The sequence below is a fragment of the Eleutherodactylus coqui genome, chromosome 2, assembly GCF_035609145.1.
Source record: "Eleutherodactylus coqui strain aEleCoq1 chromosome 2, aEleCoq1.hap1, whole genome shotgun sequence".
Lineage (NCBI taxonomy): Eukaryota > Metazoa > Chordata > Amphibia > Anura > Eleutherodactylidae > Eleutherodactylus > Eleutherodactylus coqui.
Window position 1 is genome coordinate 345442671 of NC_089838.1, and position 21992 is coordinate 345464662.

At 48.8% G+C, this 21992-nt stretch overlaps 1 protein-coding gene across 1 annotated transcript in view; it reads right to left on the bottom strand.

The window, feature by feature from the left end:
- Nucleotides 1-21992, bottom strand: part of ACAP1 (ArfGAP with coiled-coil, ankyrin repeat and PH domains 1) — a 160365-nt gene that overhangs the window by 20867 nt on the left and 117506 nt on the right. Inside the window, exons 15-17 of the mRNA XM_066593962.1 lie at nucleotides 21801-21870; nucleotides 21429-21523; nucleotides 8172-8509 (exon numbers count right to left, since the gene is read on the bottom strand). Of these exons, the coding sequence (XP_066450059.1) occupies nucleotides 8172-8509; nucleotides 21429-21523; nucleotides 21801-21870 (503 nt within the window). The remainder of the gene's footprint in view (nucleotides 1-8171; nucleotides 8510-21428; nucleotides 21524-21800; nucleotides 21871-21992) is intronic.

The window sequence follows — 21992 nt, forward strand, 5'->3', positions numbered from 1 at the left end:
GAGCAACGGCGTAGAACTGTAAGCCCATCGGTACCAACGGAGCAACGGTGTAGAACTGTAAGTGCATCGGTACCAACAGAGCAACGGCATAGAACTGTAAGCCCATCGGTACCAACGGAGCAACAGCGTAGAACTGTAAGCCCATCGGTACCAACGGAGCAACGGTGTAGAACTGTAAGCGCATCGGTACCAACGGAGCAACGGTGTAGAACTGTAGGCACATCGGTACCAACGGAGCAACGGAGTAGAACTGTAAGCACATTGGTACCAACGGAGCAACAGTGTAGAACTGTAAGCACATTGGTACCAACGGAGCAACAGTGTAGAACTGTAAGCCCATCAGTACCAACGGAGCAACGGTGTAGAACTGTAAGCCCATCGGTACCAACGGAGCAACGGTGTAGAACTGTAAGTGCATCGGTACCAACAGAGCAACGGCATAGAACTGTAAGCCCATCGGTACCAACGGAGCAACAGCGTAGAACTGTAAGCCAATCGGTACCAACGGAGCAACGGTGTAGAACTGTAAGGGCATCGGTACCAACGGAGCAACGGTGTAGAGCTGTAGGCACATCGGTACCAACGGAGCAACGGAGTAGAACTGTAAGCACATTGGTACCAACGGAGCAACAGTGTAGAACTGTAAGCACATTGGTACCAACGGAGCAACAGTGTAGAACTGTAAGCACATTGGTACCCACGGAGCAACGGTGTAGAACTGTAAGCGCATCAGTAACAACAGAGCAACGGCGTAGAACTATAAGTGCATCAGTACCAACGGAGCAACGGTGTAGTACTGTAAGCACATCGGTACCAACAGAGCAACGGTGTAGAACTGCAAGCGCATCGGTACCAACGGAGCAACGGCGTAGAACTGTAAGCGCATCGGAACCAACAGAGCAGCGGCGTAGCACTGTAAGCCTATCGGTACCAACAGAGCAACGGCGTAGAACTATAAGTGCATCGGTACCAACGGAGCAACGCTGTAGAACTGTAAGCCCATCGGTACCAACGGAGCAGAACTGTAAGCACATTGTTACCCATGGAGCAACGGTGTAGAATTGTAATCGCATCGGTACCAACGGAGCAACCCAGTAGAACTGTAAGCGCATCGGTACCAACAGAGCAACGGTGTAGTACTGTAAGCACATCGGTACCAACAGAGCAACGGTGTAGAACTGCAAGCGCATCGGTACCAACGGAGCAACAGTGTAGAACTGTAAGCGCATCGGTACCAACAGAGCAACGGTGTAGAACTGTAAGCGCATCGGTACCAACAGAGCAACGGCGTAGAACTGTAAGCCCATCGGTACCAACGGAGCAACGGTGTAGAACTGTAAGTGCATCGGTACCAACAGAGCAACGGCATAGAACTGTAAGCCCATCGGTACCAACGGAGCAACAGCGTAGAACTGTAAGCCCATCGTTACCAACGGAGCAACGGTGTAGAACTGTAAGCGCATCGGTACCAACGGAGCAACGGTGTAGAGCTGTAAGCACATCGGTACCAACGGAGCAACGGAGTAGAACTGTAAGCACATCGGTACCAACAGAGCAACGGTGTAGTACTGTAAGCACATCGGTACCAACAGAGCAACGGCGTAGAACTGCAAGCGCATCGGTACCAACGAAGCAACAGCGTAGAACTGTAAGCCCATCGGTACCAACGGAGCAACGGTGTAGAACTGCAAGCGCATCGGTACCAACGAAGCAACAGCGTAGAACTGTAAGCGCATCGGTACCAACAGAGCAACGGCGTAGAACTGTAAGCGCATCGGTACCAACAGAGCAACGGTGTAGAACTGTAAGCGCATCGGAACCAACAGAGCAACGGCGTAGAAATATAAGTGCATCGGTACCAACGGAGCAACACTGTAGAACTGTAAGCCCATCGGTACCAACGGAGCAACGGAGTAGAACTGTAAGCACATTGTTACCCATGGAGCAACGGTGTAGAATTGTAATCGCATCGGTACCAACGGAGCAACCCAGTAGAACTGTAAGCGCATCGGTACCAACAGAGCAACAGCGTAGAACTGTAAGCCCATCGGTACCAACGCAGCAACAGCGTAGAACTGTAAGCCCATCGGTACCAACGGAACAACGGCGTAGAACTATAAGTACATCGGTACCAACGCAGCAACAGCGTAGAACTGTAAGCCCATCGGTACCAACGGAACAACGGCGTAGAACTATAAGTACATCGGTACCAATGGAGCAACAGCGTAGAACTGTAAGCGCATCGGTACCAACGGAGCAACGGAGTAGAACTGTAAGCCCATCGGTACCCATGGAGTAACGGTGTAGAACTGTAAGCGCATCGGTACCAACAGAGCAACGGTGTAGAACTGTAAGCACATCGGTACCAACGGAGCAACGGTGTAGAACTGTAAGCCCATCGGTACCAACGGAGTAACGGTGTAGAACTGTAAGCGCATCGGTACCAACGGAGCAACGGTGTAGAACTGTAAGCGCATCGGTACCAACGGCGCAACGGTGTAGAACTGTAAGCACATCGGTACCAACGGATCAACGGTGTAGAACTGTAAGCACATCGGTACCAACAGAGCAACGGTGTAGAACTGTAATCACATCGGTACCAACAGAGCAACGGTGTAGAACTGTAATCACATCGGTACCAACAGAGCAACGGTGTAGAACTGTAAGCACATCGGTACAAAGGGAGCAACGGTGTAGAACTGTAAGCGCATCGGTACCAAGGGAGCAACGGTGTAGAACTGTAAGCGCATCGGTACCAATGGAGGTCCCGGATCCAGAGAGATCTCAAGGGATCGCTGAAGGTTGGATGTCTGTAAGCACAGCAAATGAAAGATGGCAGCAAAGAGATTTTATAACTATACACGGGGCGATCTACGGTTTAGGCATCCCAAAGGGTGAGAGACTACAGGCGTGCCCTAGGCGCTCCCAACCAAAATCTGGCTTCCTGCATGCTCTCTGGCATTCTCCTAAAATAAAGGCCTTTTGAAGACTCTTTTACACGAACTTGGATGATTTTGTGGGTAGTTGACACCACAAGTCGGCGCGCTCCGTCCCCACAAGTCGGCGCGCTCCACCCCCACAAGTCGGCGCGCTCCACCCCCACAAGTTGGCGCGCTCCGTCCCCACAAGACGGCGCGCTCCGTCCCCACAAGACGGCGCGCTCCGTCCCCACAAGCCGGCGCGCTCCACCCGAACAAGTTGGCGCGCTCCACCCCCACTAGTTGGCGCGCTCCACCCCCACAAGTCGGCGCGCCCCACCCCCACAAGTCGGCGCGCTCCACCCCCACAAGTCGGCGCGCTCCGTCCCCACAAGTCGGCGGGCTCCGTCCCCACAAGTCGGCGCGCTCCACCCCCACAAGTCTGCACGCTCCACCCCCACAAGTCTGCGCGCTCCACCCCCACAAGTCGGCGCCCTCCACCCCCACAAGTCGGCGCGCTCCGTCCCCACAAGTCGGCGCGCTCCGTCCCCACAAGTCGGCGCCCTCCACCCCCACAAGTCGGCGCGCTTCACCCCCACAAGTCGGCGCGCTCCACCCCCACAAGTCGGCGCGCTCCACCCCCACAAGTCGGCGCGCTCCGTCCCCAGAAGTCGGTGCGCTCCGTCCCCACAAGTCGGCGCGCTCCTCCCCCACAAGTCTGCGCGCTCCACCCCCACAAGTCTGCGCGCTCCACCCCCACAAGTCGGCGCTCTCCACCCCCACAAGTCGGTGCGCTCCGTCCCCACAAGTCGGCGCCCTCCACCCCCACAAGTCGGCGCGCTCCACCCTCTTCCTGATAATACTAGAAGCTCCACTATGACACCCACTATCCTTATGATAAGCAGGGGGTGCTTGCTGTTACAGTACTGCAGGCCGACCTCCGACAATACGGATATACTACAACTATCAAGGTGCCTCTTGAGGGTGGAGAGAGTGGGGGCAAAAGGGTGTGCAGAGTCCCACGCCGAAAGCTTCAAGGAATGATGAGTTTTTATAGAAGAGTTTCTGGACCCAAGCCAGATCAATGACCGTCCGTTCAGCCACAACACAGTACATACAAGCTAATGCGAAGAGCAAAATGTCAGAAGCCGATAAGCCTCGGCCCCACCGGAGAAGGATTACCCATGTAGTGAACTCCCCCTAGTGGTGGCTGTATATATCTGTATGCAGCGAACTCCCCCTAGGGGTGGCTGTATATATCTGTATGCAGCGAACTCCCCCTAGAGGTGGCTGTATATATCTGTATGTAAAGAGCTCCCCTAGTGGTGGCTGTATATACCTGTATGTGGTGAGCTCCCCAAGTGGTGGCTGTATATATCTGTATTGAGTGTGCTCCCCCTAGTGGTGGCTATATATCTGTATGTAGTGAGCTCCCCCTAGTGGTGGCTGTATATATCTGTATGTAGTGAGCTCCCCCTGGTGGAGGCTCTATATATCTGTATGTAGTAAACTCCCCCTAGTGGTGGCTGTATATATCTGTATGTAGTGAGCTCCCCCTAGTGGTGGCTGTATATATCTGTATTGAGTGAGCTCCCCCTAGTGGCGACTGTATATATCTGTATGTAGGGAGCTCCCCCTAGTGGTGGCTGTATATATCTGTATGTAGGGAGCTCCCCCTAGTGGTGGCTGTATATATCTGTATGTAGCGAGCTCCCCCTAGTGGTGGCTGTATATATCTGTATGCAGCGAGCTCCCGCTAGTGGTGGCTGTATATATCTGTATGTAGCGAGCTCCCCCTAGTGGTGGCTGTATATATCTGTATGCAGCGAACTCCCCCTAGGGGTGGCTGTATATATCTGTATGCAGCGAACTCCCCCTAGTGGTGGCTGTATATATCTGTATGTAAAGAGCTCCCCTAGTGGTGGCTGTATATACCTGTATGTAGTGAGCTCCCCAAGTGGTGGCTGTATATATCTGTATTGAGTGTGCTCCCCCTAGTGGTGGCTATATATCTGTATGTAGTGAGCTCCCCCTAGTGGTGGCTGTATATTTCTGTATGTAGTGAGCTCCCCCTGGTGGTGGTTCTATATATCTGTATGTAGTAAACTCCCCCTAGTGGTGGCTGTATATATCTGTATGTAGTGAGCTCCCCCTAGTGGTGGCTGTATATATCTGTATTGAGTGAGCTCCCCCTAGTGGCGACTGTATATATCTGTATGTAGTGAGCTCCTCCTTGTGGCGGCTGTGCATATCTGTAGGTACTGAGCTCCCCCCAGTGGTGGCTGTATATATCTGTATGTAAGGAGCTCCCCCTAGTGGTGGCTGTATATATCTGTATGTAGTGAGCTCCCCCTAGTGGTGGCTGTATATATCTGTATGTAGTGTGCTTCCCCTAGTGGTGGCTGTATATATCTGTATGTAGTGTGCTCCCCCTAGTGGTGGCTGTATATATCTGTAAACAGTGAGCTCCCCCAAGTGGTGGCTCTATATATCTGTATGTAGTGAGCTCCCCCTAGTGGTGGCTATATATCTGTATGTAGTGAGCTCCCCCTGGTGGTGGCTCTATATATCTGTTTGTAGTGAGCTCCCCCTAGTGGTGGCTGTATATATCTGTATGTAGTTAGCTCCCCCTAGTGATGGCTGTATATATCTGTATGCAGTGAGCTCCCCCTAGTGATGGCTGTATATATCTGTATGTAGTGAGCTCCCCCAAGTGGTGGCTGTATATATATATGTAGTGAGCTCCCCCTAGTGGTGGCTGTACATATCTGTATGTAGTGAGCTCCCCCCTAGTTTTGGCTCTATATTTCTGTTTGTAGTGAGCTCCCCCTAGTGGTGGCTGTATATATCTGTATGTAGTGAGCTCCCCCAAGTGGTGGCTGTATATATCTGTATGTAGTGAGCTCCCCTAGTGGTGGCTGTATATATCTGTATGCAGTGAGCTCCCCATAGTGGTGGCTGTATATATCTGTATGTAGTGAGCTCCCCTAGTGGTGGCTGTATATATCTGTATGTAGTGAGCTCCCCCTAGTGGTGGCTGTATATATCTGTATGTAGTGAGCTCCCCGAAGTGGTGGCTATATATCTGTATGTAGTGAGCTCCCCCTAGTGGTGGCTGTATACATCTGTATGTAGTGAGCTCCCCCTAGTGGTGGGTGTATATATATGTATGTAGTGAGCTCCCCCTAGTGGTGGCTGTATATACCTATACGTAGTGAGCTCCCCCTTGCGGTGGCTGTGTATATCTGTAGGTGGTGAGCTCCCCCAAGTGGTGACTGTATATATCTGTATGTAGTGAGCTCCTCCTAGTGGTGGCTGTATATATCTGTATGTAGCGAGCTCCCCCTAGTGGTGGCTGTATATATCTGTATGTAGCGAGCTCCCCCTAGTGGTGGCTGTATATATATGTATGTAGTAAGCTCCTCCTTGTGGTGGCTGTATATATCTGTATGTAGCGAGCTCCCCCTAGTGGTGGCTGTATATATATGTATGTAGTGAGCTCCCCCTAGTGGTGACTGTATATATCTGTATATAGTGAGCTCCGCCTATTGGTGACTGTATATGTCTGTATGCAGTGAACTCCCCCTAGTGCTGGCTATATATCTGTATGTAGTGAGCTCCCTCTAGTGGTGGCTGTATATATATGTATACACAGTGAGCTCCCTCCAGCGATGGCTGTATATATCTGTATGCAGTGAGCTCCCCCCTAGTGGTGGCTGTATATATCTGTATGAAATGAGCTCCCCCTAGTGGTGGCTGTATATATCTGTATGTAGGGAGCTCCCCCTAGTGGTGCCTGTATATATCTGTATGTAGTAAGCCCCCACTATTGCTGGCTGTATATATCTGTATGTAGTGGGCTTCCCCCTAGTGGTGGCTGTATATATCTGTAAACAGTGAGCTTCCCCAAGTGGTGGCTGTATATATCTGTATGTCGTGAGCTCCCCCTAGTGGTGGCTGTATATACCTATACGTAGTGAGCTCCCCCTTGCGGTGGCTGTGTATATCTGTAGGTAGTGAGCTCCCCCAAGTGGTGGCTGTATATATATGTATCTAGCGAGCTCCCCCTAGTGGTGGCTGTATACATATGTATGTAGTGAGCTCCCCCTAGTGGTGGCTATATATCTGTATGTAGTGAGCTCCCCCTGGTGGTGGCTGTATATATCTGTATGTAGTGAGCTCCCCCAAGTGGTGGCTGTTTATATCTGTATGTAGTGAGCTCCCCTAGTGGTGGCTGTATATATCTGTATGCAGTGAGCTCCCCCTAGTGGTGGCTATATATCTGTATGTAGTGAGCTCCCCCTGGTGGTGGATCTATATATCTGTATGTAGGGAGCTCCCCCTGGTGGTGGCTGTATATACCTATACGTAGTGAGCTCCCCCTTGCGGTGGCTGTGTATATCTGTAGGTAGTGAGCTCCCCCAAGTGGTGACTGTATATATCTGTATATAGTGAGCTCCTCCTAGTGGTGGCTGTATATATCTGTATGTAGCGAGCTCCCCCTAGTGGTGGCTATTTATCCATATGTAGTGAGTTCCCCCTGGTGGTGGCTCTATATATCTGTTGTAGTGAGCTCCCCCTAGTGGTGGCTGTATATATCTGTATGTAGTGACCTCCCCCAAGTGGTGGCTGTATATATCTGTATGTAGTGGGCTCCCTCTAGTGGTGGCTGTATATATCTGTATGTAGTGAGCTCCACCTAGTGGTGGCTGTATTGATCTGTATACAGTGAGCTCCCCCCTAGTTTTGGCTGTATATATCTGTATGTAGTGAGCTCCCTCTAGTGGTGTCTGTATATATCTGTATGTAGTGAGCTCCCCCTAGTGGTGGCTGTATATATCTGTATACAGTAAGCTCCCCCTAGTGGTGGCAGTATATATATGTATGTAGTGAGCTCCCTCTAGTGGTGGCTGTATGTATATATATATATATATATATATATATATATATATACACACCCAGTGAGCTTGCCCTTGTGGTGGCTGTATTGATCTGTATACAGTGAGCTCCCCCTAGTGGTGGCAGTATATATATGTATGTAGTGAGCTCCCTCTAGTGGTGGCTGTATATATATATATATATATATATATATATATATACACACCTAGTGAGCTTGCCCTTGTGGTGGCCAGCAGCGTACTGCCCTCTCTGCACTGAAATCCCAAACGCCAACATTTCACAGTGACTTGTCAGACATAAGTGGAACCCCGAGAACAGGATCTTAGTGACAGCAGGTTCCTTCCTGAGACTTACCTGCAGGCGGGGGGGGAGCTGTTCCCGGCTTCGGTCTTAGTTGGGGTTTAGGCTTCAGTCTAGTGGTGGGTCTTTTGCCGTCAGGATCAGTCTCGGTGTTGTCCTTCCGGGCACTGATGTCCAGCCAGCTATGGTCCCTCTGTCTCCCTGGGCTGTTGACGGGCCACTTCTTGACTCCAGTGGCTGACTTCATCTCCAGTGTTCTAGTGCCGGGGATGCTGAGGGGTCGGGCAGGCAGCGTTTCGTGAGCTGAGGAGCTGCGGAGCACCGTCTGAGGAAGTTTGGTAATGAACTTCTTTTCTACATACTTTGCCCGGATCCATATTTCTTTCTCACTTCTAAATTAAGGGAGCACAAAAAGTTAGAAGAGCTACCAAAACCATGAAGATTTACCCCGAATATCTACAACCAGATTACAAGCGTATGTGTCCACTAGAGGTAAAGAGGGAACACGTCCTGCGCTGCTGTGCGCCCAGCAGATTCATCTAGCTGTATGTAATAAGCTTCACCTAGTTGTAGAGATATATCTCTGTATACAGAGAGCTCCCCCTAGTGGTGGCTGTATATATCTGAATGTAGTGAGCTCCCCCTAGTGGTGGCTGTATATATCTGAATGTAGTGAGCTCCCCCTAGTGGTAGCTTTATATATATGTATACACAGTGAGCTCCCCCTAGGGGTGGCTGTATATGTATATGTATACACAGTGAGCTCCCCCTAGTGGTGGCTGTATATATCTGTATACAGTGAGCTCCCCCTAGTGGTGGCTGTACATATCTAAATGTAGTGAGCTCCCCCTAGTGGTAGCTTTATATATATGTATACACAGTGAGCTCCCCCTAGGGGTGGCTGTATATATATGTATACACAGTGAGCTCCCCCTAGTGGTGGCTGTATATATCTGTATACAGTGAGCTCCCCCTAGTGGTGGCTGTATATATCTGAATGTAGTGAGCTCCCCATAGTGGTGGCTGTATATATCTGTATGTAGTGAGCTCCCCCTAGTGGTGGCTGTATTTATCTGAATGTAGTGAGCTCCCCCTAGTGGTGGCTGCATATATATATGTATACACAGTGAGCTCCCCCTAGTGGTGGCTGTATATATCTGAATGTAGTGAGCTCCCCCTAGTGGTGGCTCTATATATATGTATACACAGTGAGCTCCCCCTAGTGGTGGCTGTATATATATATATGTATACACAGTGGGCTCCCCCTAGTGGTGGCTGTATATATCTGAATGTAGTGAGCTCCCCCTGGTGGTGGCTCTATATATATGCATACACAGTGAGCTCCCCCTAGTGGTGGCTCTATATATATGTATACACAGGAGCTCCCCCTAGTGGTGGCTCTATATATATGTATACACAGTGAGTTCCCCCTAGTGGTGGCTGTTTATATATATATGTATACACAGTGGGCTCCCCCTAATGGTGGCTGTATATATCTGAATGTAGTGAGCTCCCCCTAGTGGTGGCTCTATAAATATGTATACACAGTAAGCTCCCCCTAGTGGTGGCTCTATATATATGTATACACTGTGAGCTCCCCCTAGTGGTGGCTGTATATATATATGTATACACAACGGGCTCCCCCTAGTGATGTCTGTATATATCTGAATGTAGTGAGCTCCCCCTAGTGGTGGCTTATATAAATGTATACACAGTGAGCTCCCCCTAGTGGTGGCTGTATATACATGTATACACTGTGAGCTCCCTCTGGTGGTGGCTTATATATATGTATACACAGTGAGCTCCCCCTAGTGGTGGCTGTATATATATGTATACACAGTGAGCTCCCCCTAGTGGTGGCTGTATATATCTGAATGTAGTGAGCTCCCCCTAGTGGTGGCTCTATATATATGTATACACAGTGAGCTTCCCCTAGCGGTGGCTGTAAATATATATATATATGTATACACAGTGGGCTCCCCCTAATGGTGGCTGTATATATCTGAATGTAGTGAGCTCCCCCTGGTGGTGGCTCTATATATATGTATACACAGTGAGCTCCCCCTAGTGGTGGCTGTATATATATGTATACACAGTAAGCTCCCCCTAGTGGTGGCTCTGTATATATGTATACACAGTGAGCTCCCCCTAGTGGTGGCTGTATATATATATGTATACACAACGGGCTCCCCCTAGTGATGTCTGTATATATCTGAATGTAGTGAGCTCCCCCTAGTGGTGGCTTATATATATGTATACACAGTGAGCTCCCCCTAGTGGTGGCTGTATATACATGTATACACTGTGAGCTCCCTCTAGTGGTGGCTGTATATATATGTATACACAGTGAGCTCCCCCTAGTGGTGGCTGTATATATATGTATACACAGTGAGCTCCCCCTAGTGGTGGCTGTATATATCTGAATGTAGTGAGCTCCCCCTAGTGGTGGCTCTATATATATGTATACACAGTGAGCTTCCCCTAGTGGTGGCTGTATATATATATATATATATATATATATATATATATATATATATATATATACACAGTGGGCTCCCCCTAATGGTGGCTGTATATATCTGAATGTAGTGAGCTCCCCCTGATGGTGGCTCTATATATATGTATACACAGAGAGCTCCCCCTAGTGGTGGCTCTATATATATGCATACACAGTGAGTTCCCCCTAGTGGTGGCTGTATATATATATATGTATACACAACGGGCTCCCCCTAATGGTGGCTGTATATATCTGAATGTAGTGAGCTCCCCCTAGTGGTGGCTGTATATATCTGTATGTAGTGAGCTCCCCCTAGTGGTGGCTGTATATATCTGTATGTAGGGAGCTCCCCCTAGTGGTGGCTCTATAAATATGTATACACAGTAAGCTCCCCCTAGTGGTGGCTCTGTATATATGTATACACAGTGAGCTCCCCCTAGTGGTGGCTGTATATATATATGTATACACAACGGGCTCCCCCTAGTGATGTCTGTATATATCTGAATGTAGTGAGCTCCCCCTAGTGGTGGCTTATATATATGTATACACAGTGAGCTCCCCCTAGTGGTGGCTGTATGTACATGTATACACTGTGAGCTCCCTCTAGTGGTGGCTGTATATATATGCATACACAGTGAGCTCCCCCTAGTGGTGGCTGTATATATATGTATACACAGTGAGCTCCCCCTAGTGGTGGTTGTATATATATATATATATATATATATATATATATATATATATATATATATGTATACACAGTGGGCTCCCCCTAATGGTGGCTGTATATATCTGAATGTAGTGAGCTCCCCCTGGTGGTGGTTCTATATATATGTATACACAGTGAGCTCCCCCTGGTGGTGGCTCTATATATATGTATACACAGTGAGCTCCCCCTAGTGGAGGCTTTATATATCTTTTTGTGGTGAGCTCCCCCTAGTGGTGGCTGTATGTATGTGTAAACATAGTGGGCTCCCCCTTGTGATAGCTCTCTCTCTCTCTCTGTCTCTGTCTCTCTCTCTATATATATATATCTACTAGCTGATATACCCGGCTTCGCCCCAGTTTATTTGGTACTGGTGTTTATCTGGTGTTCACACGGAAAATCTTATGAAGTCGTGGTTACTTTAGAGATACTGAGGAAAAACATATGTTCACCATTTTGCATAGTTCTCTGCGTTACCCAGGAAACACCACAGGGTGGTAACCATGCGACGTTTCCTTTATATAAAATGACATCAGGAAGTGACAGAATTAGATTACATACGTAAAATTTGGACGCTAATTCTTTTGCGCATAGAATTGAATAATGGAGTTGGACCCATTAGCTTTTCATATTTATGACATAATCAATGCTCGTGCCAAATTTCCCGTTTCTATGACACCGGAAAGTGAGAAAATTACATTCCGCACGTAAAATTTCGAGGCCAATTCTTTTGCGCTAGAATTGAATAATCGAGTTGGGACCCATTAGCTTTTCCTATTTATGACATAATCAATGCTCCTGCCAAATTTCCCGTTTCTATGACACCGGAAAGGGAAGAAATTACATTCCGTACGTAAAATTTGGACGCTAATTCTTTTGCGCATAGTATTGAATAATCGAGTTGGGACGTTTTATCATTTCCTATTTGACATAATCAATGCTCCTGCTAAATTTTAAGTTTCTATGACACCGGAAAGTGAGAAAATTAGATTCCGTACGCAAAACTTCGACGCCAATTCTTTTGCGCTAGAATTGAATAATCGAGTTGGGACCAAATTACTTTTCCTATTTTGGAGATAATCTATCCTTGTGGCAAATTTCATGTTTCTACGACATTGGGAAGTTGGAGAACTTTTGGCGAGTGAGTGAGTGAGTGAGGGCTTTCGTCTTTATATATATAGATATCTGCATGTAGCTACCTTCCCCTAGTGGTGGCTGTATATATCTGTATGTAGTTAGCTCCCTCTAGTGGTGGCTGTATATATCTGTCTGTAGTGAGCTCCCTCTAGTGGTGGCTGTATATATCTGTATGTAGTGAGCTCCCACTAGTGGTGGCTGTATATATCTGTATGTAGTGAGCTCCCTCTAGTGGTGGCTGTATATATCTGTATGTAGTGAGCTCCCACTAGTGGTGGCTGTATATGTCTGTATGTAGTGAGCTCCCCCTAGTGGTGGCTGTATATATCTGTATGTAGGGAGCTCCCCTGAGTGGTGGCTGCATATCTCTGTATGTAGTGAGTGTCTGCTAGTTGTGGCCCTATATGTCTGTATGTAATGGGCTCCCCCTAGTGGTGGCTGTATATATCTGTATGTAATGGGCTCCCCCTAGGGGTGGCTGTCTATATCTGTATGGAGTGAGTTCCCCCTAGTAGTAGCTGCATATATCTGTATGTAGTGAGCTCCCCCTAGTGGTGGCCGTATATGTCTGTATGTAATGGGCTCCCCCTAGTGGTGGCTGTATATATCTGTATGGAGTGAGTTCCCCCTAGTAGTAGCTGCATATATCTGTACGTAGTGAGCTCCTCCTAGTGGTGGCTGTATATATCTGTATGTAGTGAGCTCCCCCTAGTGGTGGCTGTATATGTCTGTATGTAATGGTCTCCCCCTAGTGGTGGCTGTATATATCTGTATGGAGTGAGTTCCCCCTAGTAGTAGCTGCATATATCTGTATGTAGTGAGCTCCCCCTAGTGGTGGCCGTATATGTCTGTATGTAATGGGCTCCTCCTAGTGGTGGCTGTATATGTCTGTATGTAATGTGCTCCCCCTAGTGGCGGATGTATATGTCTGTATGTAGTGAGCTCTCCCTAGTGGTGGCCGTATATGTCTGTATATGTCTGTATATAGTGAGCTCCCCCTGGTGGTGACTGTATATCTCTGTATGTAGTGAATGACTGCTAGTGGTGGCCATATACGTCTGTATGTAATGCGCACCCCCTAGTGATGGCTGTATATATCTGTATGTAGGGAGCTCCCCCTAGTGGTGGCTGTATATATCTGTATGTAGGGAGCTCCCCAGAGTGGTAACTGCATATATCTGTATGTAGTGACTGTCCGCTAGTGGTGGCCGTATATATATGTATGTAATGGGCTCCCCCTAGTGGTGACTGTATATATCTGTATGTAGTGGGCTCCCCCTAGTGGTGGCTCTATATATCTGTATGTATTCAGCTCCCCCTAGTGGTGGTGGTATATATCTGTATGTAGTGAGCTCCCCCTAGTGGTGGCCGTATGTGTCTGTATGTAATGGGCTCCACCTAGTGGTGGCCGTATGTGTCTGTATGTAATGGGCTCCCCCTAGTGGTGGCCGTATGTGTCTGTATGTAATGGGCTCCCCCTAGTGGTGGCCATATATGTGTGTATGTAGTGAGCTCCCCCTGGTGGTGGCCGTATGTGTCTGTATGTAGTGAGCTCCCCCTAGTGGTGGCTGTATATATTTGTATGTAGTGAGCTCCCCCTAGTGGTGGCCGTATATGTCTGTATGTAGTGAGCTCCCCCTAGTGGTGGCCGTATGTGTCTGTATGTAGTGAGCTCCCCCTAGTGGTGGCTGTATATATTTGTATGTAGTGAGCTCCCCCTAGTGGTGGCCGTATGTGTCTGTATGTAATGGGCTCCCCCTAGTGGTGGCCGTATGTGTCTGTATGTAATGGGCTTCCCCTAGTGGTGGCCATATATGTGTGTATGTAGTGAGCTCCCCCTGGTGGTGGCCGTATATGTCTGTATGTAGTGAGCTCCCCCTAGTGGTGGCCGTATGTGTCTGTATGTAGTGAGCTCACCCTAGTGGTGGCCGTATGTGTCTGTATGTAGTGAGCTCCCCCTAGTGGTGGCTGTATATATCTGTATGTAGTGAGCTCCCCCTAGTGGTGGCCGTATGTGTCTGTATGTAATGGGCTCCCCCTAGTGGTGGCCGTATATGTCTGTATGTAATGGGCTCCCCCTAGTGGTGGCCGTATATGTCTGTATGTAATGGGCTCCCCCTAGTGGTGGCCGTATGTGTCTGTATGTAATGGGCTTCCCCTAGTGGTGGCCATATATGTGTGTATGTAGTGAGCTCCCCCTGGTGGTGGCCGTATATGTTTGTATGTAGTGAGCTCCCCCTAGTGGTGGCCGTATGTGTCTGTATGTAGTGAGCTCCCCCTAGTGGTCGCTGTATATATCTGTATGTAGTGAGCTCCCCCTAGTGGTGGCCGTATGTGTCTGTATGTAATGGGCTCCCCCTAGTGGTGGCCGTATATGTCTGTACGTAATGGGCTCCCCCTAGTGGTGGCCGTATATGTCTGTATGTAATGGGCTCCCCCTAGTGGTGGCCGTATGTGTCTGTATGTAATGGGCTTCCCCTAGTGGTGGCCATATATGTGTGTATGTAGTGAGCTCCCCCTGGTGGTGGCCGTATATGTCTGTATGTAGTGAACTCCCCCTAGTGGTGGCCGTATGTGTCTGTATGTAGTGAGCTCCCCCTAGTGGTCGCTGTATATATCTGTATGTAGTGAGCTCCCATTAGTGGTGGCCGTATGTGTCTCTATGTAATGGGCTCCCCCTAGTGGTGGCCGTATATGTCTTTATGTAATGGGCTCCCTCTAGTGGTGGCCGTATGTGTCTGTATGTAATGGGCTTCCCCTGGTGGTGGCCGTATATGTCTGTATGTAGTGAGCTCCCCCTGGTGGTGGCCGTATATGTCTGTATGTAGTGAGCTCCCCCTAGTGGTGGCCGTATGTGTCTGTATGTAATGGGCTCCCCCTAGTGGTGGCCGTATATGTGTGTATGTAGTGAGCTCCCCCTAGTGGTGGCCGTATGTGTCTGTATGTAATGGGCTCCCCCTAGTGGTGGCCGTATGTGTCTGTATGTAGTGAGCTCCCCCTAGTGGTGGCTGTATATATTTGTATGTAGTGAGCTCCCCCTAGTGGTGGCCGTATGTGTCTGTATGTAATGGGCTCCCCCTAGTGGTGGCCGTATATGTCTGTATGTAATGGGCTCCCCCTAGTGGTGGCCATATGTGTCTGTATGTAATGGGCTCCCCCTAGTGGTGGCCATATATGTGTGTATGTAGTGAGCTCCCCCTGGTGGTGGCCGTATATGTCTGTATCTAGTGAGCTCCCCCTGGTGGTGGCCGTATGTGTCTGTATGTAGTGAGCTCCCCCTAGTGGTGGCCGTATGTGTCTGTATGTAGTGAGCTCCCCCTAGTGGTGGCTGTATATATCTGTATGTAGTAAGCTCCGCCTAGTGGTGGCCGTATGTGTCTGTATGTAATGGGCTCCCCCTAGTGGTGGCCGTATGTGTCTGTATGTAATGGGCTTCCCCTAGTGGTGGCCATATATGTGTGTATGTAGTGAGCTCCCCCTGGTGGTAGCCGTATATGTCTGTATGTAGTGAGCTCCCCCTGGTGGTGGCCGTATGTGTCTGTATGTAGTGAGCTCCCCCTAGTGGTGGCCGTATATGTCTGTATGTAGTGAGCTCCCCCTAGTGGTGGCCATATATGTATGTATGTAGTGAGCTCCCCCTGGTGGTGGCCGTATATGTCTCTATGTAGTGAGCTCCCCCTAGTGGTGGCCGTATATGTCTGTATGTAGTGAGCTCCCCCTAGTGGTGGCCGTATGTGTCTGTATGTAGTGAGCTCCCCCTAGTGGTGGCCGTATATGTCTGTATGTAGTGTGCTCCCCCTAGTGGTGGCTGTATATATCTGTATGTAGTGAGCTCCCCCTAGTGGTGGCCGTATATGTCTGTATGTAGTGAGCTCCCCCTAGTGGTGGCCATATATGTATGTATGTAGTGAGCTCCCCCTGGTGGTGGCCGTATATGTCTCTATGTAGTGAGCTCCCCCTAGTGGTGGCCGTATATGTCTGTATGTAGTGAGCTCCCCCTAGTGGTGGCCGTATGTGTCTGTATGTAGTGAGCTCCCCCTGGTGGTGGCTCTATATATCTGTATGTAGTGAGCTCCCCCTAGTGGTGGCCGTATGTGTCTGTATGTAATGGGCTCCCCCTAGTGGTGGCCGTATGTGTCTGTATGTAATGGGCTTCCCCTAGTGGTGGCCATATATGTGTGTATGTAGTGAGCTCCCCCTGGTGGTGGCCGTATATGTCTGTATGTAGTGAGCTCCCTCTAGTGGTGGCCATATATGTATGTATGTAGTGAGCTCCCCCTGGTGGTGGCCGTATATGTCTCTATGTAGTGAGCTCCCCCTAGTGGTGGCCGTATATGTCTGTATGTAGTGAGCTCCCCCTAGTGGTGGCCGTATGTGTCTGTATGTAGTGAGCTCCCCCTAGTGGTGGCTCTATATATCTGTATGTAGTGAGCTCCCCCTAGTGGTGGCCGTATGTGTCTGTATGTAATGGGCTCCCCCTAGTGGTGGCCGTATGTGTCTGTATGTAATGGGCTTCCCCTAGTGGTGGCCATATATGTGTGTATGTAGTGAGCTCCCCCTGGTGGTGGCCGTATATATGTCTGTATGTAGTGAGCTCCCCCTGGTGGTGGCCATATTGAATACTGTGCAAAGGTTTGAGGCTGTATTGAATAATAATGCTGCAGTAAGGATGCTTTCAGGAATAGAAGGGTTAATACTTTTTTGTCCATTAACAAAATACAAATTGACTGAAGAAAATGTAAATCCCATCAGTATTTGGTGTGGCGCCCTTCACCTTCATCATTTCTTATAGGTACAGTTGCACACAGTTTTTGAAGAAGCTCAGCAGGGAAATTGTTATAGAGATCATGGAGGACTAAGTCCAGATTTCCTGTGGATGTGGGCTCGCTCCAATCCTTCTGCCTCTTCATGTAATCCCAGTCAGACTGCATGATGTGAGATCAGAGGGGGCCACATCATCACTTCCAGCACTCCTTGTTCTTCCCAACACTAAAGATAGTTTTTAATGACATTGAAGATACCATTATTTGGAACAAATGCCCAAATCCATTTGCAGCCCCAAACTTGTAAGGAGTCTCCACCATTCTTCACTGCTGCCTGCAGACACTCATTATTGTACCACTCACCCCCATGCTTCCCTACTACCTACAGACACTCATTATTGTACCGCTCTCCGCCAGGCTTCATTGCTGTCTGCAGACACTTATTATTGTAGTAGTCTCCATCATGCTTCACTGGTGCCTGCAGACAATAATTATTGTACCGCTCACCCCCATGCTTCCCTACTACCTACAGACACTCATTATTGTAGCAGTCTCCATCATGCTTCACTGCTGCCTGCAGACACTAATTATTGTACCGCTCACCCCCATGCTTCCCTACTACCTACAGACACTCATTATTGTAGCAGTCTCCACCACGCTTCACTGCTGCCTGCAGACACTCATTACTGTAGCAGTCTCCACCATGCTTCACTGCTGCCTGCAGATACTAATTATTGTAGCAGTCTCCATCATGCTTCACTGCTGCCTGCAGACACTAATTATTATACAGCTCTCCACCATGCTTCACTGCTGCCTGCAGACACTTATTATTGTAGCAGTTTCCATCATGCTTCACTGCTGCCTGCAGACACTGCTTATTAAACCGCTCTCCACAAAGCTTTACTGCTGCTTCCACACACTAATTATTGTACCGCTCTCCACCCTACTTCACTGCTGCTTGCAGACACTCATTATTAAACGGCTCTCCACCATGCTTCACTGCTGCCTGCAGACACTCATTATTATACCACTCTCTACCATGCTTCACTGCTGCCTGCAGACACTCATTATTGTACTGCTCTCTCCCATGCTTCACTGCTGCCTGCAGACACTCATTATTGTACTGCTCTCTCCCATGCTTCACTGCTGCCTGCAGACACTCATTTTTGTACCGCTCTCTACCATGCTTCACTGCTGCCTGCAGACACTCATTATTGTACTGCTCTCCATCATGCTTTACTGCAGCCTGCAGACACTCATTAATGTACTACTCTCTCCCATGCTTCACTGCTGCCTGCAGACACTCATTTTTGTACCGCTCTCTACCATGCTTCACTGCTGCTTGCAGACACTCATTATTGTAGCAGTCTCCACCATGCTTCACAGCTGCCTGCAGACACTAATTATTGTAGCAGTCTCCATCATGCTTCACTGCTGCCTGCAGACACTAATTATTGTAGCAGTCTCCATCATGCTTCACTGCTGCCTGCAGATACTAATTATTGTAGCAGTCTCCATCATGCTTCACTGCTGCCTGCAGACACTAATTATTATACAGCTCTCCACCATGCTTCACTGCTGCCTGCAGACACTTATTATTAAACCACTGTTCACCATGCTTCACTCATGCCTGCAGACACTGCTTATTAAACTGCTCTCCACAAAGCTTTACTGCTGCTTCCACACACTAATTATTGTACCGCTCTCCAACATGCTTCACTAATGCCTGCAGACACTCATTATTGTACCCCTCTCCATCATGTTTCACTGCTGCGTGCAGAGACTCATTATTAAACGGCTCTCCACCCTACTTCACTGCTGCTTGCAGACACTCATTATTAAACGGCTCTCCACCATGCTTCACTGCTGCCTGCAGACACTCATTATTATACCACTCTCTACCATGCTTCACTGCTGCCTGCAGACACTCATTATTGTACTGCTCTCTCCCATGCTTCACTGCTGCCTGCAGACACTCATTATTGTACTGCTCTCTCCCATGCTTCACTGCTGCCTGCAGACACTCATTTTTGTACCGCTCTCTACCATGCTTCACTGCTGCCTGCAGACACTCATTATTGTACTGCTCTCCATCATGCTTTACTGCAGCCTGCAGACACTCATTAATGTACTACTCTCTCCCATGCTTCACTGCTGCCTGCAGACACTCATTTTTGTACCGCTCTCTACCATGCTTCACTGCTGCTTGCAGACACTCATTATTGTAGCAGTCTCCACCATGCTTCACAGCTGCCTGCAGACACTAATTATTGTAGCAGTCTCCATCATGCTTCACTGCTGCCTGCAGACACTAATTATTGTAGCAGTCTCCATCATGCTTCACTGCTGCCTGCAGACACTAATTATTGTACCGCTCTCCACCATGCTTCCCTGCTGTCTGCAGACACTCATTATTGTACTACTCTCCACCATGATTCACTGCTGCCTGCAGACACTCATTATTGTACTACTCTCCACCATGCTCCACTGCTGCCTGCAGACACTCATTATTGAACCCCTCTCCATCATGCTTCACTGCTGCCTGCAGACAATCATTATTGTAGCAGTCTCCACCATGCTTCACAGCTGCCTGCAGATACTAATTATTGTAGCAGTCTCCATCATGCTTCACTGCTGCCTGCAGATACTAATTATTGTAGCAGTCTCCATCATGCTTCACTGCTGCCTGCAGACACTAATTATTGTACCGCTCTCCACCATGCTTCCCTGCTGCCTGCAGACACTCATTATTGTACTACTCTCCACCATGATTCACTGCTGCCTGCAAACACTCACTATTGTAAACCTCTCCATCATGCTTCACAGCTGCCTACAGACACTAATTATTGTGCCGCTCTCTACCATGCTTCACTGCTGCCTGCAGACACTCATTAATGTACTGCTCTCTCCCATGCTTCACTGCTGCCTGCAGACACTCATTATTGAACCCCTCTCCATCATGCTTCACTGCTGCCTGCAGACAATCATTATTGTAGCAGTCTCCACCATGCTTCACTGCTGCCTGCAGACACTCATTATTGTAGCAGTCTCCACCATGCTTCACTGCTGCCTGCAGACAATCATTATTGTAGCAGTCTCCACCATGCTTCACTGCTGCCTGCAGATACTAATTATTGTAGCAGTCTCCATCATGCTTCACTGCAGCCTGCAGACACTAATTATTGTACCGCTCTCCACCATGCTTTCCTGCTGCCTGCAGACACTCATTATTGTACTGCTCTCCACCATGCTCCACTGCTGCCTGCAGACCCTCACTATTGTAAACCTCTCCATCATGCTTCACAGCTGCCTACAGACACTAATTATTGTACCGCTCTCCACCATGCTTCACTGCTGCCTGCAGATATTCATTAATGTACTGCTCTCTCCCATGCTTCACTGATGCTTGCAGACACTCATTATTAAACCGCTCTCCACCGTGCTTTCCTACCGCCTGCAGACACTCATTATTGTACAGCTTTCCACCATGCTTTACTGCTCCTTCCAGACACTCATTATTGTACCGCTCTCCACCATGCTTTACTGCTGCCTGCAGACACCCATTTTTCTACCGCTCACCCCATGTTTCACTGCTGCTTCCAGACACTCATTATTGTACCGCTCTCCACCATGCTTTACTGCTGCCTGCAGACACTCATTTTTCTACCGCTCACCCCCATGCTTTACTGCTGCCTGCAGACACTCCTTATTATACCCCTCTCCATCATGCTTCATTGCTGCCTGCACCTGCTCCATCGCTCTCCAGACCCGCTTCCTCGACCTGCTCCACTGATACCTAGACTCACTTCCTCAACCTGCTCCACCGATCTCCGGACCCGCTTTCTGAACCCGCTCCACTGGTACCCAGACTCGCTTCCTCAACCCACTCCACCGATACACGGACCCTCTTCAATGATCTTTGCCACTTCTGCATCCGACAGTCGTCCCTTAGACTGCTATATTAGAAGGGGTGTGTCTTCAGGAGGCAACAATTCGCATCTTTTATTTTTCCAGGACTTTCTAGTACTTCCCCACGGCTGTACCGAGCTGACTCTCCCGAATCCGACCCATTTACCCCTCAGTCTGACTTAGAGACCCCTGAATCAGAGCTCTCCTCCCTGGTGTAGTAATCTGTTGCTCTCCTTCCATTGATTTCAAGGTATTTATGTAATGTGACTTCTCTATGTGCGTTTCTACCATAAGTGACCCACCGGGTGCTGGAAGAGGTTGGCTTCTTGATGTTCATTTCCTCTATCCGAGCCTCGTAGATTCCATTGATTGTGCTGTTTCCAAGTTCACACATCAGCTGCAGACAAACAAACATCTCCATGTTATCAGTGGGCACATCTACAGGGCGAAGTATGGCGGACCGCCATAGACTAGACCCCATATTCATGGAAACTCGGGAGACAAGTGGATGCTGTCAATTCTCTAGATTGGGCCAAATGATCAGCATCCCCCAGATATACAATCTCTTAGAGACCCTCCTGCCTTGTTCCAGAGGTGGTCCTGCCTATAAGTTATGACTTATGATCCAAGCCCATGTCTACCCGAAATATACATCATGAGCCCAAAATAATCACCTTGACCAGCTCAGGCTCCCACGAATCCAGGGTGAGTGAGCGGACCTTGGAGAAGTGGACACCAAGGCTTCTGTAGAGGGAGAGCAAATAGAGTGATTGGAAGCAAGCTGCGTGACCCACTACATGGTGCGGGGTGATAGATGGACACTACATCTGAAACCTCAAGGGCCTACATGAAGATGGTGAAGTGTG